This window comes from Agelaius tricolor, unplaced genomic scaffold (assembly GCF_023055355.1).
Source record: "Agelaius tricolor isolate 1412-34295 unplaced genomic scaffold, bAgeTri1.0.p SCAF_15, whole genome shotgun sequence".
In the NCBI taxonomy this organism is placed as follows: Eukaryota; Metazoa; Chordata; class Aves; order Passeriformes; family Icteridae; genus Agelaius; species Agelaius tricolor.
The window spans coordinates 18,080,584-18,104,388 of NW_027269275.1; the positions used below are offsets into that span (position 1 = coordinate 18,080,584).

At 42.2% G+C, this 23,805-nt stretch overlaps 1 protein-coding gene across 2 annotated transcripts in view; it reads left to right on the top strand.

Moving 5' to 3' along the window:
- Window positions 1-23,805, top strand: part of CDH13 (cadherin 13) — a 443,692-nt gene that overhangs the window by 383,154 nt on the left and 36,733 nt on the right. For both annotated transcript variants that reach the window (XM_071440760.1, XM_071440761.1), the window contains exons 9-10: window positions 15,546-15,728; window positions 16,690-16,943. In XM_071440760.1, the coding sequence (XP_071296861.1) occupies window positions 15,546-15,728; window positions 16,690-16,943 (437 nt within the window). The remainder of the gene's footprint in view (window positions 1-15,545; window positions 15,729-16,689; window positions 16,944-23,805) is intronic.

Consider the following 23,805-nt stretch of genomic DNA (forward strand, 5'->3'; position numbering starts at 1 on the left):
GTTATTTTCCTCTCCCTTTTCCTTACATTTTGTTGCCAAAAGAGGACACAACCAGCTAGGAAAGCCACAAGCACAATTTTTATCTGCAGGAAGGAGGGCAAGTGTTATTTTGCTGTTCCACCCTGTATCTCCAGCTGCCAGCACCAAACCCAGCATAATGAAGACTCTTGGATGATGGGGAAGAGTCTTGGATGATGGGGAAGAGTCTTGGATGAAGGGGAGTTTCAGACTGGAATCTCAGTCAGGAAATTCTTTCTTGTCACTTGGTTTTGGCACAGAAAAAAAAAAAATAAATCATGGCAATCCAATGAACTTCCTGGGTGTTCATGAGCATCATGAGCCTTAAAATGTTAGAAAATCAGGGATATGTGTTTTGTTCTGCAGAGATTCTTGGATTTGGGCTTCTCATGAAAGTTTCAGGGAAGGGTTCTCAAGATATCCTCAAATTCCTCCCTCCTATTTATGTAATTTCCAATTTTTGCTTATTTTTCCTTTAAGAGCTTTGAGGTTACAGTGCCTGTGATGTCCCAGCAATCCTCCACAGTCCTTGAGCTTCCCTGCAGGTTTTTCTTCATATCTGAGGGATATGAAATCTGAGGATTTCCCAGTGAAGCCCAGCAGTTCTTGGCCTTGTCCCTGTGCAGGTGACACCCAGACAATCCCAGACAATCCTTTTATCCACAGCAGCCCCTTTGGCACCCAGAATTATCCCAGGCCATGTGCTTCAGACCTCTGCCTGCCCCAGGGCTCCTTTCCTTCCTGCTGTGGGCAGGAACCAGGGGCTGTGACCCAGTGAACAGTTCCTGCCTCTGCCCTGCATGAGCAGCAACTCCCTGCACTTCTCCACTGAGTTTTGCTGTTTGCACAACATCAAATCCCTTTTATTGTCCACAATTCTTCTTCCAGCACAGAATAAGTGATAAAACCAACATCTGCTGTCTGTGGTGTCGTCTTCTTTCATCCTCAGCACAGGAGGAGAATGGTCTATGGATTTTTGAGGGCTTTGATGTGATGGGGTTTTGCTGCTGTGTTTTTTCCTCTCTACCTGTGGTTTTGTGTTTGATGTGGAGAATTGATTAAGTCATCTGGGTGTTGTCTTTTTATTTGTTTTGGATTTTGTTGTAGGACAGGCTGGGAATATTTCACACCCCAAGGAGAGCCTGCAGGCACTGTGTAGGGCTCTATAGGCACTGTCTAAAGGTTCCAGCTTTATGTCCCATTTAGGGACACTGTGATCCTCTCTAAAACACCAAACTTCTGTCCTGCAGCTCCTGTTCTGGGCTTCTCTTAAGGTAAGGAATGTGACAGCTGTGCCAGGGCTTGCCCTGTGGGCAAACGTGCCCAGGGGTTCAGGAGGAAATTCATCAATTCCAGGCATAGTTGAGAGTGAACTCATTAAGAGAATGTTTTATAACCATGTAGCATTCTTCATTCCAAGGAACCCCAAAGAAACACACAGAAAATGGATCTTCTCTGTGGGCAAGAGGAAAATTAAATTGCAACTTTCTCCTGCTTGCAGAGAAAACAGAGGTCTAAGACTTCATTTCCTTTATTAAAGAATTCTACTCAAGAAAGTTGCTTTAATTTCTGATGAAGCATTGCAGGTAATGGCTAACCCTGATGTATTTTTACCTTCAAAACCTTGTTGGTGGGCAAAGGGAAGCCCACCTTTATATATAATGCCAAGAATTCAATGTTCATAAAATTGAAAACTAATCCAAGTTCATCCAAATCCAAGAATCATTATTAATCCTCACTGAATTACTGAAACAAACAAACAAACATTCTTCAACTTAGAAAAAAATTCAATAGTGATAATAGAATAGATGTAAAAGTGTTGTACACACCTTTCTCAGCTCCTACCCCTTTTCCTGCTGTTTCTTTCACCATTTCCTGGCTCCATGACGTTGGAGCTTTAATTTCTGATGAAATTAAATTGCTTTAATTCAAGAAAGTTGCTTTAATCTCTGATGAAGCATTGCAGGTAATGGCTAACCCTGATGTTGTATTTTTACATTCAAAACCTTGTTGGTGGGCAAAGGGAAGCCCACCTTTATATATAAAGCAAAGAATTCAATGTTCATAAAATTGAAAACTAATCCAAGTTCATCCAAATCCAAGAATCATTATTAATCCTGATTGAATTACTGAAACAAACGAACAAACATTCTTCAACTTAGAAAAAAATTCAATAGTGATAATAGGATAGATGCAAAAGTGTTGTACACACCTTTCTCAGCTCCTACCCCTTTTCCTGCTGTTTCTCTCACCATTCCCTGGCTCCTGTGAGCCATGGAATGGTTTGGTTTGGTTTGGTTTGGTTTGGTTTGGTTTTGGTTCCATCCCAGTGTTTGTGGCCAGGCTGTTGTGGGGAACTGTAACTCCTGGGGTGTTTTGCCAGGACAAAGGGGATGCCCACGCTGACCATTTGCCCTTGGGATCATTTGGGGTCATGTTTATGTCTTTGAGAACACATTTTTGTGTGTTGCTTGGCCTGAAGCTCCACAGTAGGTCCAAATGTCCTGTCTGTGATGTCCCTCACCCTTGTTAGATCCTTCCCTGCCCCCTGAGCAGTGCCTGGGGCTGTGACCGTCACCCACCCCGGGGCACAGGCAGCCTCAGGATGCACAGTAAGGAATCCTTGTGTGGCAGCAGGCTCAGGAGCCTCATGCAGGATGCAAAGCTCCCTCTCAGGGGCCAAACTGAGCTGCTGGACACCGGTGTGTGAATGCCTCGAGGTTTTGGGGTGAACAAGGGGAGATTTTTGTGTTTCACACCAGCCACAGCCCCTGGTGCTGAAGGAGGCTGAGGTCCAGAGTGGAGTCTTTAATGAGCTCCCCAAGTCCTCTGAGCAGCCAGGAGGGCACTGGGCTCTCTGCAATCACCCCTGTGCTCTGCCACAGCTGATCAAAGTCTCCCTGCTCGCCAGGAACATGCAGTGATTCTCAGCTCATCAGTGAAAATCCACCAGAAGGGAAAGACCAAAATCTGGCAGTGGCAAAAGGGCCAGGCAGTGAGAACCAGGAGGAGTTTGTGAGTGACCTGTGGAGAGGGCTGACCAGGAAAGGCAGAGCTGAGCTGTGCCAGCCTGTGGGAGCCTGGCACAGAGGTCATTATCCAGCTTAACGCAGGCAACTTTTCTCCCTCTGGTTTTCCTTCCTCCCTCCAAGCTCAGTGCCCCTGACTTTGAGTGAAAATATCACAAGTAATCGAAGTTGCAAACCCCAGCAGAATACTAAATTAGAAATTAAGCAAAAATGCTCTTCATTTGGAGCACAGAAGTCCTGGGCAATTTTTCTAATGCTGTATTACAGCAATTGGAATTTTTTATTTTTTTTTTCCCCCAACTGCTTCACTCACTGAATTGATTGAATTAAATGTGCTCTGTGGTGCCAGGGAACCTCTGACCCCAGTTACTCAGGATAATCAGGGGGTAATCAGCCTGCTGTGATCTGAGCTCCAAAGGAGCAAGAATATTGTAAGGTTCAGGGAGCCTGAGCTGGCATTAATCAGATGTCACCAGGGTTTGATTATAAATCCTAAAGACCACCAAATTGATACAACATGGTTTAATCCACTAAAAATTAGGTATCTACACATTAATCACCAAGTTGAATATCTGCAAGTGATTGCTTTTCTGGTAAGTGAAGTCAGGTGTCAATGCTTTGGAATGTCCCACAGTTAGTCATAAATATAATGATTAGCATCAGCACAAAAGCAGCATTAGCCAGATTAAAAAAAGATTTTGTTCTAACCTCAAATAGATTTTTTTTTCCTTCTGTTGGAGTTTTACAGCTCCATTGAAATTGCTCCTCGTGTTTCCACTCTAATTATGAGCTTACTCAGAGGCAAGAAATAGGAGATGTTTCTGAGGCACCTGCAAGCACAGCATTTTCCTGCCTTCCAAGGGGAGGAAGGGTGGCTGCTTACAGTATATCACACTGCTGTGTACAGAAATAAAGCGGTATTTATTGTCCCTTAAAATGATTTCCCCTAGAACTGGCAAGCTCAGGTGAAAAATCTGTATCTAGAAATGTGTGTCAGGATCCAATTAATTCCTCCTGCTCTGGGTGTCCTTGGGAAGAGCCCAGTGTGGCAATGGCGATGCAGATGCAGGAGCACATCCATGGAGGATTCTGCAGGAGGAGATCCAGTCCTAAATGAGGAATAGCACAGGCTCTTAATGAACTCATGCTCTTCATACAAATCCTGATTTAGTAAACATTCAACCCTGTGGAAAAGCTTTTTGATAGAAACTGAAGGTGATACCAAATTCTTATTCATCTCACTGGTGCCACCCGTGTTTCCTGGGAATTGCCTTTATTTGCATGAGACATTTGGTGTGCTTGGAATCAGAGGGTTCCTAAGCTGCCTCTGAAGGATTTCCAGGTATCTCAGAGTGTCAGCTGGGATCAGCACAAGGGAATTGCACAAAATCTGGGCGTCCCAGCAGTGTCAGCTCTGGTGGCCAGGGGCTGTGGAGGTGCCTGGTGCTGTCCCCCAGCCCCACCACGGGGCACAGCTGTGCTCAGGGTGATGCTTCTCCTCCCAGGGATGGCTCTCACAGGAGCCAGAACCAGCATGTGCCCCTGGGACAGCCCCTTTGCTGTTCATAGGATCACAGCATGGTTTGGGTGGGAAGGTAGTGGAATAAATCACACAGACTCCATTTTCCTCATGGTGGAGAAAGCCCCTTCTTTATTCACTTTTATGCAGTTTTACAGACCTCATGTGGGACTCCAATTGGTCAGGAGCTTTCTTGCCAATTGCTTTATTGGTTAGTAAAAGGTATTTTACTTGTCCCTCAAATCTCTCTACTCTTCATGTGTTTACATATTTTTTTCACTGGTTCTCATGGGATAGATTTAATGTTTATACAGGTTGAAGCAATTTTTTACCCAGGAATAGATTGTTATGTTAATAAACTGCTCACACCAGGATTGCTTTCACATGGGAACCTGCAAAGTGCCAGCTTGACAAGGCCAGCACTGATTTAGCAGAGCAGGCCTGATTTTATGAGGCCTTTCTTTATAATTTTTCTACCTTACTGCAACAGGAAGGGACCTTAAACTCACCTCATCCCACCCCTGCCATGGCAGGGACACCTTCACTGCCCCAGGCTGCTCCAAGCCCCAGTGCCCAACCTGGCCTTGGACATTCCAGGGATCCACAGCTGCTCTGGGCACCCTGTATCCCAATATCCCAATATCCCATCCTGCTCTGGGCACCCTGTATCCCAATATCCCAATATCCCATCCTGCTCTGGGCACCCTGTATCGCAATATCCCATCCAGCTCTTAAAGACATTCCCCCTTGTCCTGTCACTTCATCCCTACACAAAAATCCCCTTTAGGTACTGGGGGGCCCTGGAGCCCTCACAGGGCAGTTGTGACAGGCTGTTCCCTGTGTTTGTGCTGTGTTTGTGAGTTTGGGTGTGCACCACTGCTCTCTGGCCCAACCTTGGGCTGTTTTCACCTCCCTGCTCATTCTCAGTGCTCAGGCACATCAGCTGGGCAGTCCTGCCACTCATCCCCAATCCCTAAGCAGCTCAGGGAAAATTCAGTATCAGGACAGAAAAAATACCTTTAGCTCATTTTGATCTTCCTTATTAACAGAAAGGAGCAAATGCTTAACCATTGACACAAAGCACACCCAGTGAGGCTGCAGTGGTGTTTGTGCTCCAGAAGGATGAGTGTACAGAGAGTGTTTGGGTAGGAAAACATAAATTACCGGTGAGAAAATGAAAGGGCCCTGAATGTTCCCTCTGTGACATTCTAGATAAGAAATAAGCACACAACGGGCCCTTGCAAGAGGGATGTTTCATTTTCCTTTAGCACAAATATTTTTCTTTCAAGGAAAGATGAAATGAGCGCTGGCAAAAGGAGCTGGGTGGTGGGAGAGGGAGGCCATCACAAGCCTTAAAGCAGAAAGCAATAAATCCACTTAGCATGGCTGAGCTTTTTCCTGACCTTTTCACAGCTGTGCAGTGCCAAGCCATGCATCTGTTTCTGCACTATATGTTTAAAGCTCAGAGTTTCCCAAGCAGGTTCACCCCAGCTGCCAAAGAAGGGCCCTGCCCCTGCCTTTGGGATGCTCCTCTCCCAGTGCTGGATGGGCAGGCTCCCATCACCCGTGGCCATTAGTCAAATACACTGCACTTAGAGCTATTTGTCTTTATTATTGACCTTGGAAACAGAATTGTTCTGTGCTAACAGGGTTAGAGGCCCCAGGTCTTTGTCTTTCCTGTCCTGGGTAATGAGAGTTCAGTGCTCACCTGGATGTTCAGGGTATAATAAAGATTTTTCTGCTATGAGAGGGAAACAGAAAAGGAAAGGGATCATTAATCATGAAAGTTCACTTCTGTCTCTGATCTCTAAATGATTATTCTTGTATCACAGCTTTTTGATAGAGCAGTAATGTTTTGCTCAATGAATGTTGAGCCAACTGGATGTAGACTGGATAATTTGAGGAAAAAAAAAAATCTTGTATATCCAGTAGAAGAAACTGTGTGCAGTAGAGTTCATTCATCACTTTGTCAGCAGACTTGGAAGACTTATTGTGTTCAGATGGATTGAAATATGGAGCATTCAGCCCAAATTCTCCTTTCCCCACTCAGCTTTTCACAGAAAACAAAATGCTGGCTCGAGATTTCATTTTTAAAATTCAGGCAGATTCTGTATCACTGCAGATTATGCTGCCTGTAAACTTCCATCTGTACCTCCTGCTTCCACTGGAACAGTGTGAAACCTTGCAGAGTTCTTATCTGCTTCCAAAATAGAGTTTTCAAACTGGGATAACTTCAGACAGCTCTCAGCTGGAGGGGCTTGTAAATCTAGGGCATCTCATCCCCATCAGCTGGCACAACCTAAAATGCCAGAAGTTTGGGGAATTGCTGAGATTTGTAGCTGAAATATTCTGGAGACACAAGTTGCTTTGAATGCTCGGACTGGGGCTGCTCAGCACTGCCCACCCAAGGCCCCGTGGAGAGCTTGAACCACGGTCAGAGCATCTGCTCTTGGCAGCCTGGGCCTCGCTCAGCTGGGAACTGGCACAAGCAAAGATCCCATCCTCTGGAATCAGGGCCCTCCTGGGGCAGGAGAGGCAGGAGTTCTCATCTGGCTGCATATGCTGCTTGTTCTCAACCAGGCCAAGGATTCTGACACAGAGAAAATCTCATTTTCATTGCAACTCCTGCCTCTCTGCAAAACCAGGAGTCTTAAACTAATGAGAATATGGCTCTGTTACCTTTATCAAGGTACCAAAGTAGATGAACAAGGTGCCTCTAGAATTTTATCTGGAATATTTTGTTCTTTCACCTATTTAGAATGAAGCATTCCTTTCTTTTTATGTTGTTGTTTGGGTTTTTTAAAATTTCTATTTGTTTAGTGCTTTTTAGCACTAAAATACAGTTTTTATACCTTGTCTGCTTCCTAGAGGTAAATATGATAATAATTTAAAAATCATCAATAGGTTTCATCTGCTGAAGCTCTTGTCACTGCCCAGCTCTCTGCCCATTGCATTTATTTATACCTGGGAGCAGACTAAAGCCCTTAGAGAGATTTCTCCTTCACTTCCCTCAATCTCCCAAAATTTCTAGCAAATCAACTGGTCTCTCCATACATTAATGTTAATTTTAAGCAAAAAAAAAAAAAAAAAATGTATTGTCATAAAATTCTCCTTTTTTTCTACCAGTTTAATACTCAGAGAGGAGCGAATTCACCTCTCCTGCTGCTCAGGGTCCTTTGTGGCACAGGTAACCACAAAGGACAGAGAAAGAAGATGTGTTTTCTGAGCACATCCTGTGTCCAGGCCCCAGAAATGTGACATGTGAAAGAAGGAAGATGTGTTTTCTGAGCACATCCTGTGTCCAGGCCCCAGAAATGTGACATGTGAAAGAAGGAAGATGTGTTTTCTGAGCACATCCTGTGTCCAGGCCCCAGAAATGTGACATTCAGGGAAGCACATCGGGAGGAATTTGTTCCTTAAAGGTCCTTGGAGCAAATGACTCCCACCTCTAACTGGGAGTGGCAGGAAATGAGTCACAGGTGGCTTCCAGATTTTCCTTTTAGTAGGGCAGGATCAGTGAGTTCCATCATTTATGCTCAGATGTTCATCTTCAGCAGCAGCAAAGTTGGTTTGGGTATGAAAAATCTCTGCTAAATATGAAAAAGCACCATTGAACAAGAGCTCCTTCCCTTGTCACCATCACTGGGATAAGTGGGTGAAAAATCCTTCATGCTCCTCCAATCAAGTGGGTGAAAAAAGAGAGAAAAATCCAGAGAGGTGTATTCTGTTTAAAGTTCATTCCAACTAAAGGAGACATCCAGCATCCTAGAGAGAATGCAGAGCTCTGGCCTGGGTGGGAAGTGCACAGAGGAGGAAAGGAGGGGAGCTGGGCTGGCTGCATTCAGCACCAGGAGCCTCATGAATGTGAAAGGCAGAGCTCTGCCTGCTCCCTGGGCAGCTGAATAGGGGTGGCTGCTCCTCCAGCCCTGCTCACAGCATCGTTTTCTCTCATGCTGTTGTTTTAAACATAAGGTTTGTTCTACCTGTGGTGAGGGAATTTTTTATAGCTCAGAGAATAACATCATTATTTGAGATTTTTCTCAAAAGTTCCTTAAATGTAATAAATACAGTGGCCTTTCACTGGGCTCTGTCCACCTGGAGAAGGAGTTTTTGTTTTTCTCTGATACAACCATCATTCTAGAGGTGTCCAATTATGGGTGGGTACTTGATTTATTCCAGAAACCACTGAGTGAGCCTTGCGTTTATAGGTGGAAAAGTGAAAAAGAATGAATAATTTCTAAATTATTTATATATTCAGGAAAAAAAAAATAGAATCTTTGTCTTCCTTCTGCATCCTCAGATATTTGATGTACACCTGGAGGTAGCAGGCTTTGAAGCAGGCATTCACCATATGATTAATACATGTTAGAATTATCTTTTTGCCTTTGCTCAGTGAGGCCCCGAGCTGGGCTGAGGAAGAGTGTAATCTCGTGTAAACAAAATCTTCAAAATAACTCCAAAAAGCACCTGTTTTCAAGTAACCTTCACCATCACTTATTTACAGCCCCCAAATGGCTTTTTAGTCCTGTGCAAGCACATAAATGAGAGGATTGAAATCAGCACCAGCTCGGGCTGGGCTTTCAGTGCTGCTGTGGGGAAGAAGTAGGGAGAAAGTTCTGGAAATTAATTGGTGGCTCTTGTGAGGATCTTGGTCTGTAGATCTTCTAAAGTTTTCAAAGATTTGTTGTGTCTGCAAGAGGGACAGGAGGACCCTTCACAGTGGCAACCTTACAGGCAGCTCCTGCAAAACCCAGCAGTTCCTTCCCCTTTTTCCCCTTTCCCTTTTTCCCCTTTCCCTTTTTCCCCTTTCCCTTTTTCCCCTTTCCCTTTTTCCCCTTTCCCCTTTCCCTTTTCCCCCTTTCCCTCCATCCATTTTACCCCATTTTTTTTCATTCTAACACCTGAAGTGGTCTCAGTCCCAGAAATAATTTGGCTTTAACCTGGTGGAAAACTGATCCAGAGGGACTTTTACCTGGAGCCTAATTAATAAGTTCTTTTTTCTTAGTTTCTTTGAGTGCCTTTCCAAGAAGACTGGTGAGCAGCAAAACAAAATGGAGCAATGCTGAAACTTCCTTTTTTTTTTTCTTTCTTTTTCTCATTCATGATGAATATCAGTGGTTTTGAACATCTTTGTGTTTTTCTATAAAAAGGCCCAAGTTCAGACGTTGTAGCCATGTTCCAGAGAGCAGAATTGAATCCTCAGCCTTCCCTTTACCTAATTGATCTCTCAGTTTGGTTGCTCTTGTTGCAGACTTGCAGACAAAGATTTTGCAGACAAAAATATTCATCCAGTCCTTCATTACTGAGTCCTGCTTTTACTTTTTAAAGCAACTGGTGTGTGCCTTGAAAGATCACAAAGCACTTAAAATGCAGAGGCTGTGAAAAATGATCCAAAAGTAAAAACTGAAAATGTGTCCAAAATTATTATGGTCAATTTCACATATTTGAAAGGGTTTTTTTTTTTTTTGTTTTCTTTTTCTAAACTACGATTGAATTCTTTTTGTAGTTTCACCGGGGAGGTGGAAGAATATTATGTACTCAGAAAAAAATATAGAATAAGCTGAAAGAAACGCTTTCAGTCAAGAAATAATGCAGTGCCTAGGAGCCAGCATTATGGCAGTAAGACAATGGCAATAATAAAGCCTGTTTAGGTGACTCACAGCTATAATTTCTGCTTTGCATCTCGTTTACACCATCAAATCCTTGTCATACCATGATAATGCTTTATATTTATATGGTGTCTTTCATCTAAATGGCTTTCCAAGTGTTTCATGTGTTGCTTGGTGTGCAGCTTACATCAACCTAATCCATTACTTCAATGCAGATATTTTTGTAGTGAAATAGAGCTGCTGTTTGTGTCCTCATAGCAAAGGCTGTGCGCAGTCTTAGGAGTAAAATACCTTTAAAATCTGCAGAAGAGATTAGGGAGATGTAACACCAGGTTTGCTTTGACCACACCATTTTCCACTCAGTCACTGCAGTGGAGGGTTTGGCATAAATTGATTTTGCTCAGGTGCAGTTTTGGAGCCCTTGAGGGGCCCAGCTCAGCAGGGCAGCACCCTGAGGCCTAAGGATGGGAGGAAGGTGGGTGCAGGATCAGCAGCTCCACTTTGGCCACTGCAAAAATACAATTTCCTCCTTGTACTACCCTTACCTCCAGTGCCAGTGGCTTGGGTTGTCCTTCTCTGGCAAGCTGGGCTTTGTGTCCCACTGAATTCCACCTGAAATGCTCATTTCTGATATATATGGGGCTCTCATTCCTGATTAATCCAGAATGAAGACCTTTGTGACCACTCTGAAAATTCATTTGTACTTGGAGATGTTCCAGGTACAGAGTTATGGAAAATGCTTTGTTTCCTTGGCAAATAAATCCTGGGAGCTCAGGTGCATTTGTACTGAATGGCAGCATGCAAAGGAAAAGGCAAAAAGAGCAAGCAGGCTGCAAGAGATTCTGTAACTTGTCATCACATTCTCAAGAAATTAGACAGACAAAATATGATCACAAAGGCAGTGGGCTTCAGTGGAGGGAGATAATTGCAAGAATACAGTTTCTCTGTGGAATTTCTAACACAGACCTATGAATGAATGCATCCCATTATTTCCCATCTTTTATGATAGATAGGAGAGGAAACAAACACGTGATAGCAGCACAGAACACCTTCCACTGGAATATCACCCTGATAAATGCAAACTGACACAGAGTTTTTAATTTGTTTATTCCTGATTGGGAATCACAGCGTGCAGAATCTGAATGAGCCATCGGGCGCTGATCACCGACCCCAGGCACGTTTCTCTTGTTTGTGTTTGCTGCTTGTGGCAGCTCTTTCATTTGGGTGCCAGTGCCCTGCTCTGAGGTGGCTTTTGAAGGTGCTGTTTGTGCTCAGGATGCTGCTGGACAGGAGACATTCAGGTGACTCTGATGCACTGGAGTTCATCTCTTCATCTGCTCTAAGTCAGCAAACAGAATCTCATTCACTGCAGAAGCTTTAAACGAGGCTGTCTGATAAGAATCTGATTTTCACATGGTCTGGGTGACACTTCCAGCAGTGGCTGGGGCTGGGCTGGGGTCAGTGCCTGCATTCTCAGGTGAGAATCCACATTTTGCAAAGTGATCTTTGCCTGGGGTGAGAGCCTGACAAGGCTGCTTTGTCTTGGGAGCATCCAGAGGAGTTTTCTGTCCCTAAGAGCTGCCAGTGCCCTGTCCCACCAGCTCACTGGGAAGGGGGATTTGGCTCAGCATCACCTCCTGGCCCCAGCAGGAAACAACCACTAAATTCAGAAATTCAGCTTGCAAGGTCTGGGCAAGGGAGGAGCAGTGACTGAGGCTCCTCTGCTCAGGCACAGCTGGTTTGAACATTCCTGCTCTCCCTGCCATCCCTGCACTGATCCTGTGCTGTCAGAAATAAAAGCTGCTCCTTGTCATCCTCAGGACCTGTGGAGCCAGGCTGGTGACCCCTCACAAGACCCCCAGTGTCCTTGTCTGCTCCCCATCAGTCCCAATGTTGCTGATTTGTTACATTTTCCAGTCTATTCATGCACCCTCACAGGCCTCACTCTCTTCCTCTACATCCATCACTTTATTTCCTCAAAATCTTCCAGTTCCCCATTAACTGCTGTTCACTCAGTGTTTCCTTCTAAGTTTCTGTCAGTCCATTTTCTGTGTATTTTGCCACAAGATTTCGGATACAGGAATAGAAGAGCTGCATCTTTTTTTCTCCCTTTTATTTCTAAAACTTTAAAAATGACAGAATTGCTAAAATCTCTGGGCTGTATGGATGATAAGCACAATAAATGGCAGCATGGCACATCACAGAGCAGGTTAACCTCACGTTTCAGACACTCAGAAGCAGCAAATTCACACAGCTCCTTCCAGCAAACCCACTCTGGCCCAGGGTGTTCTCCTTCCAAGTTATTAGTGTTCAAATGGGTCCAAATGATAGCAGTTTAAATAAAGTACTGAACTCATCTCCTTTATTCTTAATTTATAGTGGTGCTTAGGGGATGTGCAGATATTTAAAATGAGTAAAATCAATTAACTTGTGATCCAATTATTTGTGTTAGCCACTGTGGGGTTTTATTTCAGAGCACTTGTTCATACTTTCCCAGTTAAGCTTTGAGAATATAAACCTTTCACTGTGAAATATGAGAAACCTGTGGTTATTTTTTTCTGTTTCCAAATGTAATTCCTATTTTTGCCCTTTCTTAGTTTTTAAATCCCCTTTTTTACTTTTGTTTTTGAAAGGGATATGGTATAACAGATTTTTCTAAATGTTGGGAGGTTTATTCCTTAAATAAAGGTGACTGAACAGACAAAAGAGTTCACCTTCTAGATAAAATACACTGTATTTTTCTAGGCCACGGGATTTCACAGTAGATATGTGTCTTTTGCAATCACAAATCTGTGATTTATTACACTTTTCACATTATAAATTTAGAGTAGACCTCTGTGACAACTTCTGTGGTCTGATCATTCTGCTTTTCCATCCATCTTGGACAGATTTTAGTCTAATGTTCCAGACAGCTCCAAATATCTGTGTTTATGTGGTTGTTTCCCAAATGTGAAGGACACTGGGGTGAGGGCACCACTGCAGCTGGAATTGTTTGGTTGGCCCAGCCTTTCCCTGTGGAATTTGGCATTTCCTGACCTGCAGGAGTCAGAAGTCAGCAGTGCTGTGCCCCAGCAGGTCCTTGTGCCCTTTCCCTCTGCAGCTGAAGTCACTGAGAGCTCTTCCTAAACAAGGGGAAAATGGGGATGCAGAAGAAAGCCAATCCTAGTTGAGATATCCTTGACTGAAACATCCTTAGCCTGAAATTCCATAATTTTTAAACCAGCTGGCAGACCATGCCAACCTTTTCCATCACAGTCTGGCACTGGTGGGGTAAAAATAATCAATTTCTTGCACAGGTTTCACAATATTGTATCTGAATCAAACAGCCATATCTTTCAGTATTTTACCCTAACAGTCCCAAGGTGAGCTAGGTAGTACTGAACTCTTAATTGAATCAGACTGGAGGATTAAGGAAAAGATTTTTCCCAAGGATCAATATGAATTAGGAGCAGATGCCTGGTCAAATCTAAGGGTTAGATTCTTTAGTATTAGGCTCCTTGAAGCCTGGTCACCTTTTTATGCAGCTGAAGGGAAATTGTTGGGTGCCGAACACTTGTGGGGAAAAATCATGGCCCTTATGGTTCTGATGTCTCATATTATGCATAGTCAAGTTGGGAAAATATGAAATAATATAAAAATATCAATCAGGCTAATTGGTTATTTTCAATCAGAGTAAGAGGTACCCAAGTCTGCTTGACAGTGAAAACGTTTGGCTGAGCTGGAAGAACACAATCTTGGTAATCATTCTTCTGTTATTTCCAAGATTCTTAATAGAGTTTTCCTTTTAATTCGTTTCAAAGCAAGTGAAAATATTGTTGTATTATCATTTAGAATTAATTAAACTGAAAATGAGCTTAATGAACTGTCTGAAACAAAGCTCAATCACAACCTGTTACATATTAACCATCAAAATCAAAAGAATCTTTAAATGCTTTGTTAGATACACCAACGAAGATAGAAATAGCCAGTTAATAATGTCATCCTTTTATGAAATCAGGTTGGAAAGCTTGAACTGAATGCATGCACTCAAATTATACAGAAAAATTGAAAAAGGGTTTGGGAAGACAAATCCAATCTATTGGAAAAAGAAGAAGAACAAAGATAACAACACAGGGGAAGACATAATCATCTTTTCTTTATTTTCATATGAGGAAATCCACTTTAACTACTATTTGTCCAGATTGGGAAATCTATATATTAATAAAACACCATTTTCGGTATTCAGTATTTCCCCAAACTCTTCTGCAATGTTGTGACTTCTGGTGTTCTGTAAGACAGAGGAAAAGACATTTAGTTTATTCAGGTCTTGAAGCTGCTTGGGTGACTCTTGCCCTTGAGTGATGCATTGTCACCAACGATGCAGCTTTTAAGGAGCACACGTACAGCCAAACCTATTTGTGTCATTAAAGTTTGTAATTTTGGACCTTTGAAGGCTTAATCCCTAGAAATGCTAAGATTTCCTAATGATCTGTAATGGCAGTGCTGATGTTCAGCACTTCTCAGGATTAGGTCTGTTATCAGCCTGGTTTATCCACCTCCAAAGCAGGTATTATCTTATCACTCTTACATGCAGTGCTTTTAGCACGTCAGCCTCAAGCACTTGAAAGGTGAGGAGTGTTATTAAGTCTGACCCTTGCAAGCTTTTCCAATGGTTTGCTTAATGCTTTTTTTCCTGCATAAATAAGAATGATGGAGAATAAACTAGAATTTTCTTACGGGGTTGAATCGTCCAGCAACGCATTTCACAAGGTCATAAAAAAATCCTTCCACTGCACAGAAGAAAGGAGCACTGACTTTTAGTTAAGCAGACAAAGTGGTAGCATGAGGTCCAATTATTTCTGAGTGTCTTAGAGCAAGGCCTCAAAAAATGCTCTGGGAATGGTTTTTGTGAGACCTGTTTTGTGTCTTGATAACAGTGCAGTGAAAAATGAATGGGTGTGGGATAATTCATGAAAAAAAGAGTACGAAATGCAAAACTGGATTTATTTGTGAATAAAAGTGGATTTGGAGGCAGAAGTGGTCTGAACAAGGCAGGTTCCTCTTCCCTCAGTTCCCTTTCTGGGAATACATGCAGCTGTGCAGGTCCCTTCATGCTTCACTTTCCAGTGATATCAGCTGAACTGTCTGCTTGTGATCAGAACCTTTCCAAGCTCCATTCCCATCACACCGCTGCTTATCTGCCATCTATTACTGGAGAGCAGCTGAAATGTGCCAACTCATATTTCATAAGTGAGAATGCATTATTTAAAGTTTCAGTCGAGGATCCCATCTTCCTCCTGCTGGGGTAAATAATTAATGCTGCCTTGGATATTTTGTGTGGTCATTAAGTGGAGATAGTAACGATTTCCTGTGTGTTTTTTTTTTTCCCAGTTCCAGGCCACAGTGAAGGAGGGGGTCACAGGTGTGATAGTGAATTTAACTGTGGGTGACCGGGACGACCCCGCCACGGGGGCATGGAGAGCTGTCTACTCCATCATCAATGGGAACCCAGGGCAGAGCTTTGAGATCCACACCAACCCCCAGACTAATGAGGGAATGCTCTCTGTTGTCAAGGTAAGAGCAATCCCCTCCTGCCCTGTATTTTTGCTGTCAGGTTCATCCCCCGGGTTCGCTGCATAAAGCAAGGCACAGCAGGGATGGGTTATTGGAAGATATAAAGTTGGCTGCCAGCCCTTGTCCAAACTATGTGTGTGTAACCCCTTCTTCTGTCACAGTAACCTTGTTTTTAGTCACAAGGACTGCCTGTCCCTAACTGTTGTGCTTACATAACAGCCAGGGTTGCAGTAAGCATCACAATTAATGGTGAGATTTGACAACAAAAATTTGTCGCTAGAGGTACAATTAGAATTCAAGACCCCCATTTTGCTCTCACTCAGAGAACACATGCAAGAAGCAGGGAAGAAAGGGACATGGATTCAGACTGAATCCACAGTTCTGAAGTGGATTAGTCCCAAGTTTCTAAAATCTCATAGGAAAATTTATTGCCTGTCTTAGTATGAAACAATCCTATGTTTCAAATGTAACAAATAAAAAAAAAAGAAGAGGAAAATAGCCCTGTTTGCTGCCTGTGCCAGAATGCTCTCTTTTTGGCTTCAGAAGAGGCATTGTCAATTCTTAAGGCAAGTGCATGTATTTGCCTTTGATTTCAAGGCAAGAGTTGAGAAAGCAGCTTGTGTTATTGTCATGAGTGTGACTCATGTGTTTGTTAAATACATGCTGCATATAAATAAACACGTATACATGAGCACTGAGCTGTGTCTATGAGGGATGCAGCAAAATGTGAGCTCTTGGACGGGGGGATGTCTCCATGGGTTTTTAAGTCCATTATGTTTATCATCTTCAATGCCCTTCAGAACTGAGTGTGTCTAATCCTGAGCTGCCACCAAGCTCCAGGTGCAGGGAGTGTCCTTGTCCCTTTCTGGCTAATTCTGCTGCCTGCAGTTTTGCTGTGGGCTAAAGGAAAAAGCATTGAGCATTGTCTTTGACCTCTGCCCTCTGATCTTCTTCTTTGCAGCCTCTAGACTATGAGATTTCAGCCTTCCACACGCTGCTGATCAAAGTGGAGAACGAAGACCCGCTGATCCCAGACATCACCTACGGGCCCAGCTCCACAGCCACAGTGCAGATCACCGTGGAGGACGTCAACGAGGGCCCCGTGTTCCACCCCAACCCCATGGCAGTGACCAAGCAGGAGAACATCCCCGTGGGCAGCGTGGTGCTCACGGTGAACGCCACCGACCCCGACACGCTGCAGCACCAGACCATCAGGTGAGAGCAGCGCCCTCTTGTATTTGGTGGGCAGCAAGGAATGATCAACCTGACCCTATGTGCCCAGAAGGATAATTTATTATTTTATGGTGCTATATTATGTTAAAGAATGCTATACTAAAGAATACAGGAAGGATACTTACAGAAGGCTAAAAAGACAAAAATGAAAACTCGCGATTCTCTCCAGAGTCCTGGCACAGCTTGGCCCTGATTGGCCAAAGAGTGAAAACAACTCCCAGCAGAATCAATGGAACATCACCTGTGGGTAAACAATCTCCAAACACATTCCAAAGCAGCAAAACACAGGAGAAGTAAATGAGATAATCATTGTTTTCCTTTGTCTCTGAGGCTTCTCAGCTTCCCAGGAGCAAAATCCTGAGTGAAGGGATTCTTCTAGAAAATGTGAATGCCACAGTGCCCCCTCATTTTCGTCCTCCACTAACTGGGAATGTGCCCAAGAATTTGCCTGCCAGTGCAGAATTCTGTTTAACTTAGTAAGAAGTCACAATTTATATTTTGCTCTGCAATTAGAGATTCAGTTTGTTGAAAACACAAATTATTGAAACAATAATTTTCCACACCATGAAGTTCCTACAGTAGAACAATCAAGTGCCACAAGGAATAGACTTGGCTTAACGTACTTTCAAAATTACTTTTAACCTGCTTGTTTATTCCTCTTCCTTCATGAGAGCCAGGGAAGATGTATAAAAGTTTAAAATATCTATAGAAGTGATGCATCTGTTTTACACAGGGTTTAAATCAGTTTATGATCACTTATAATGTCCCTCAGTAAAATAATGACTGTCCATCTACTTTCAAGAGCTGAGAAAATATTTCAGTGAAAGATTGAAGCTAAAGGAAGCCAAGACTTGGCCCTGCCCAGATAAATGAAAATAAATTATTATTTCTGTGCTGTTATATTATAATCCCACGCTTGTGCCATGTCACAAGGGGCAAACCTGAGTGTTCAATGGTATCATCATCTTATATTTTGATCCACCTGCTTTGTTCCTTTGGCTTCAGATTCTCTGAAAAATGAAAAAAAACCAAGCACTTTGTTCTCTAAAACTAAATTGGCTTTCCAGACAGCTTTTGTCAGCATTTGAGAATTACAGGTTAGGCACTACCACTAAAACCTACAGCTGTGTTTAATTTTTCATTTCTCCTTGTAAGTATCATTTCCCCCAGGTCTCAGTGTATATAAAAGGGGATAAACTCCTTGTGAGAACGACTTCAAAGCTGCAGCTGAACAATGGCTCTGTCAATCCAGACCATAGGCAGAGCTCTCTCTGCTGTCACAGGGTTATTTAGCAGTGATTGTGCAATCCTTAAAGAAGGTTTGACACGTGTATTGTCCCACAATAAGGGAAGCTGCTGATCTTGGAGATGTTCTCTGTCAGCAGCAAGTCTTGGTGAAAATGTCACTGCAAAGGACTCGGATGTGAATGATGAGCAGGTGAATTTAAGGCAAGGCAGATAATTAAAAGTTTCAGTTCTCTGCATCAAAGATAATGTTGTTAATAACATTAATAGTTCAGGTTTTTTTCCTTCAACTTCTACCACAGAAATATCAGTTTATCTGCAGCATGATTCTAAGCACATCCTTTCCCTTGTTTTATAAATAGATTTCTTCGTAGAATAATTTCTTAATCTTAAGTTTAGCTTTTGCTCCAAAGACCCCTTATTTCACACACAAAAATTTGTGTCTATGGATGGAATTTCTGTTGTTTGTCAGACCCTCAGCAGCTTTGCTCAGGACCTGGCTTGTGCAGGTATTTATTTCCTTTGCGTTTTGCACTGAGTTTAAGAAATGAATTTATTGATGCTCTCCATAATTTATGTATTTTCATACGTAACATTCATTAACAGAACACCTGACTGTGTGATGCTAAAAGAGAAAAGCCATGAAAATGCAAGGATTTCATTACCAAAGGCAACAATCCAGGAGCTATTACCCAAAATTTTCCCCTTGACCTACTGATTTTGCTGAATTTCTCCAAACTTCATTGACCCTGAATTTAAAGGGCGCCCAGTGAGTCAGTGAATAATCTTCAATTTGCTTTAAGGGTGGTGTAAACAGTTGAGAAACATAAACATATTTTACAGTGCACTACACCTGGTGCCAAGGAACCCCCAAATCTTGACCATGAGATAAAGAGAATTTTACCTCTCTTTATCATAAGATAAAGAGGAGTAAAACTTCCCAGAAGTTTTACTATATCTGCATAGCAAACATGGAAGGCTTATAACCCAAAGCAAGATTTTTTTTTTCCTGTTATGTGCAGAAAAGAAGAGCAGAATTAAGCTAGACTGGGCTGGGAATGAGGAATGATCATATAAAGGAACTTTGGAAAGGGAAATCGTTGTGTAGGTTAGAGGAAAATGATGCAAATGTAATGGAAATCTGGGAAATGGTAGAATGTATCAGGAAAAGGCTAATTTGAATACCTGTCAGTCCTACTGCTAAAATAACAGGAAAGCATAAAACAGCATTTTTAAAAGATGTTTTAATGCTGACAGGTGTTGAAACACCTGGGTGCCAGCAGTGAAAAAGGCAGACTGTGGGATGAGAACAGCATCTGCAATTAAGGACAAGGTGAAATTCCATGTGTAAAAGCCAGAACCACTCACTGGCTGGGGTCTGCCTGAAGTGTTTATCTCCAATTCCCACAGACAGGTGTGTGTGTAGAGTCTGGGACAATGTGCAGCACTTTCATAGAGCCCTGATTCCAAATTTGTGGAATCCAATAATAATGGATAATAATATAATAATAATAATTCCAATAATTTGTGGAATCCAATTCCAATAATGGTGCCATCAGTCCTTGCTATGGTAAAATAAAAGCCAAGCAGGGTCAGCACAGGCTCCTAAATGAGTCTGTGGACTAATTGATTATTAATAATCATGAGTGAGCAATGTTTTGTCTGCAAGAAGCAATGAATGTCAGATTTGTGCTGTGTGAACCGTGTACATCACCCTCAACAAAGCATAAATCTCTTCAAAATGGGCAGACCAGCAGGGAATTAGTGATGTTGGTGGGCTTTGGGTTCTTCTTTTCAGCCTGTTACAACTGAAATATATCCAATTGCAGGGATATTTTTAGTTAATTTTCTGTATAGGACTTGTAGAAAGGAGCTGCTGATTATTTGTAATCAGGAAATTTAGTTACTCTACTAGATATAACATGATAAATGCATTTCAAGACCAACAAAAAAGAGTAGAGAAAGCATTTTTGCCATTGTCTGCAACTAGATTGAATTTATTCTTTGAACAATGCAGATCTGAATCAGAATCGAATTACTTATCTCTGAAAAACGTGGCTCACTTTGTAAAATTTCCTGAAGACAGCTGTACTTTTGAAGCAATTTTCCTTCTTATTCTTCAGCTTCAAGTGTTTTTGCAGGCTGAGGAAGAATTTCATTACAAAGCTGAAACAAGCTGGCAAAAAATGTGTTTCAGTGAGAAAAATAAGACTCCAAAAGCCAGAGCTGGGGCTGTGGCCATTGGTCTGCACACCAGTGGCAGAACTTGCATTGGCACTAAAATTCCCTTTCCATTGGCACTAAAATTCCACAGGAACTCCAGGCAGAGGTGGGAGCTTCATCCTGCAATTAAGAGGTGGAAACCTGTGTTTGTTCCACTCTCCTTGCTCCCAGAAAGAAAAAGAACCCGTTCAAGCTGGGTCACATTTCTCACATCCATTGACCTTTCTTTTTTCCCTTTTCTTTCCTTCTTTTTTAAGCATTTAAATCTCTCTCCAGTTTCCATCTTTTCTATTAAAAAATGAAAGAAATCCAGCAGGCCCCATTTTAATTATAACCCAACAATTTATTAATAGAACAGTAATGAAGTTTCTGAAATTTGATTTCTTAATCAGGGACCATTGTTATTTTTGTGCCAGATTTGAGAGTTTAATTTTGGGTACTTCTTCCCAACCTCTGAAATTTTAATCAGAAGTTTTAAGTGTACATGTCAATGAGAAGTTAAAGGCCAAATTTAATAACATTTTCTACCTTGGGAAATTAAAAGAAGAACCTCACTCTGAAACCCATTATTAACAGTAGATCTTAATTAAACACAGTTATGGTTCTCAATATTTGACTGTGTGAAGAGATTGGTTTCAGTATTTCTTCCCTTTTTAGGATTCAACAAGTGCAGAATATTCAACAGTTAAACTTTTAACTACGTGCAAATAAGTTGTTTACTGCAGTGTATTTGTAATTTTTAATTAGAGCAGTGTTGTTTTCTGGTTTCGTGGCTTATCATGGCAATATATTTTTATTACCTACTGTGCTCTTGGATTTTAAATTATTTATGTAAACATATTGTTTATTCTCAGTGAGCAATGTGACTCAATGCTTCAGAAATATCTTCATAAGAAAAGTTTATTATAGCTCTAAAGCATATCTAATTCATTAAGTAGAATTAAAATGCAGCATTTGAAGCTGGAGAACTTAGAACCCAAACTGAACTGAGTTTCACGGGCACATGAAAGACTGCAGAGATATCTGAAGCTCTGTATGCAAATAAGGTACAGATTTATGTATAATATTTATGTATAATATTTATGTATAATGTTTATAGCAAGCTACCCCACATGGTACAGGTGGCTCCTGGAAGCACAGGGACATTGTTTCCACGTCTGGAAATAGGAGCAAAGTCATTTATTATTGTCAGCATTTCCAAATAACAGCTACTGCTCTGTCTGGGAGGGGACAGACTCTGTTTTTCTTGATAAAAATTGCATTTTTCTGTGCTGCAAACTAAGCATTAATGAGGTTTCATGCTGAAGCATCAGAGCAGGGGAAGGAGGAGGCTGAACCCAGCTGAATGAAGAGTGGTTGTGGGTTTTGCTGCCTTGGAGGAGGTTGTAGTGAGTCTCTTTTGTAAAGTCTCCAGTGAAAGGAAGAGAGGAGAGAGAGAACATTCATTTTCCCAGAGTTTTTCAGATTAGACACTGGGAAAAATGAAAAAATTCACTGCAAGGGTGGTCAGGTACCAGAACAATCTGCTCAGGGAGGTGGTGCAGGCCGGTCTGGAAGTGTCCAGGAGTGTCTGGGTGCAGTTTATGAGCTGGATCTCGAGGGTCTCTTGCAGCCTGGATGATTCTGTGCATGGTTTGTCCCCTCACCAAGAGCCTCTGGGTGCTGGGCTGGCCAATGCCTTTGAACAGGAGTTTCTGCTGGTTTGTTTTAGATGAGATCATCCCGACTTTGGTGCCTGTGGTGGAAATGTTGCAACCCCTAATTGATGGTAGCCATGATCTTTGGCCAAAAAATGTACAAATAAAATAAAATGGCTGTCTGAAATGCTATGAAATAGTGCTGAAACTACACTGGAATGAATTCATAGCTCAGTAAATTTCTCCCAAATCTCAAATGCTTGAGAAAACTAAGGAGAATTCTCTGGAAAAAGTGAGGTTTATTCTGTTCCTTTCCTTGCCTGCCTATCCCCACCCTTCCACACAGAGAATGCATAAGCCATGAATCACAAAGACAATTCAAAAAGCCTTTTTCATGTCTCTTGCCAGGATTTTTCCAGAAATCCTGAACCCCCTGTGAACAAGGATGAGGCTTCACATCACATTGCTCACAACCACTTAAGGGATCAATTTTGCATACTTTGTTGCACATCAAGCCTTTTTAAAGCACTTTTGTTGCTGGTGAAGGTCAATAAATTCGCTTTTTTGGGATACACTCCAATCACTTCCAGAAGTACTACATAATGAGAGAGGGATAGGAAGACTTAAGGAGTGAATGCTTAGGAAGCAGCACACTTAGTCATGGTTAAATATGTCTCCTAGAGTCTGAAGGACTTGTCTTTGATTCCTAACAACAGGAGATTTGTTTTCCTTGTGCAGACAGGAGAATAGCTCCATTGTTACAAATGAATGGCTGAGCCATGCTCTCAGCATGCAGCAGCAGAGTTTTTCACTGTAAGTTATACCCAGGAGCATCTCAAGTTGGCTCTGCAGTTTTATTGATGGCCTGCCTGATCCCAGCCACTGGGAATTTGTAGTGCATCTCTGGATCTGAAGTTGCTGTGTATTGAGCAGTGTACACTGGTTTTTTTCTCTTCCTTTCTCTTTTTTAAGTTAGATGGAAAGGCAGGGAGAGACAGAATCTGCTTGAAGCAATGAAAGGTTTTTTCACTTCTGTCTTTGTGAACTCTGAAACACAGAAACACCAGCTCTGGGGAGCTGTGGGTATTGAGGTGTCCAGCAAACAATGCCAGGAAAGAGGAGATTTAATCAGCTCTGGAAGGATGGACTTGGGCACTTCCCTCACCCTCTGCTGTAAGTGCAGGTCCTCAGTGGCCACTGGCTCAAGAGCATTTTGCACAGCTCACTTTTTACTGACACTGCTCCTTGAAGGTGTTAGTACTATCTGAGTGGGTAATTATTGTGATGTTTGTGTTTTACCATCACAGAGTTAATATCTGAAGGAAAAAAAATAGTAAAACTTGCATCGTCTTTTGATTTTTGTTATTTGGCAGTTTGACCAAACTGACTTCCACTTTTTGTTTATTGAGCAAAGTAAATGACTCCTCTTTCCCCATACAGCAAACTCTTTAGGCCTTCAGCATTAGGGAAAGCAGCAAAATTGTTTCTGGAGCTGTACTGTGCCTCCTTTATTCTCCTCTCACGCCCAGAACCACACTGATGTAACTCTGGAAGGGGGAAAACGGAGCCAAATCAGCCCCAGCTTCCCTGTGCAGAAGGTGGTTTGTACCTGGATTTATCACCAACACTGAGCTAATGTGCAGGAAGCAGCTGATTAAAACAAACAAATAAAAAGAAATAAAAAAAAAAAAAAAAAATTCTCAGGTGGGAGCTACAGAGGTGGGACAGGAGAGAACAAA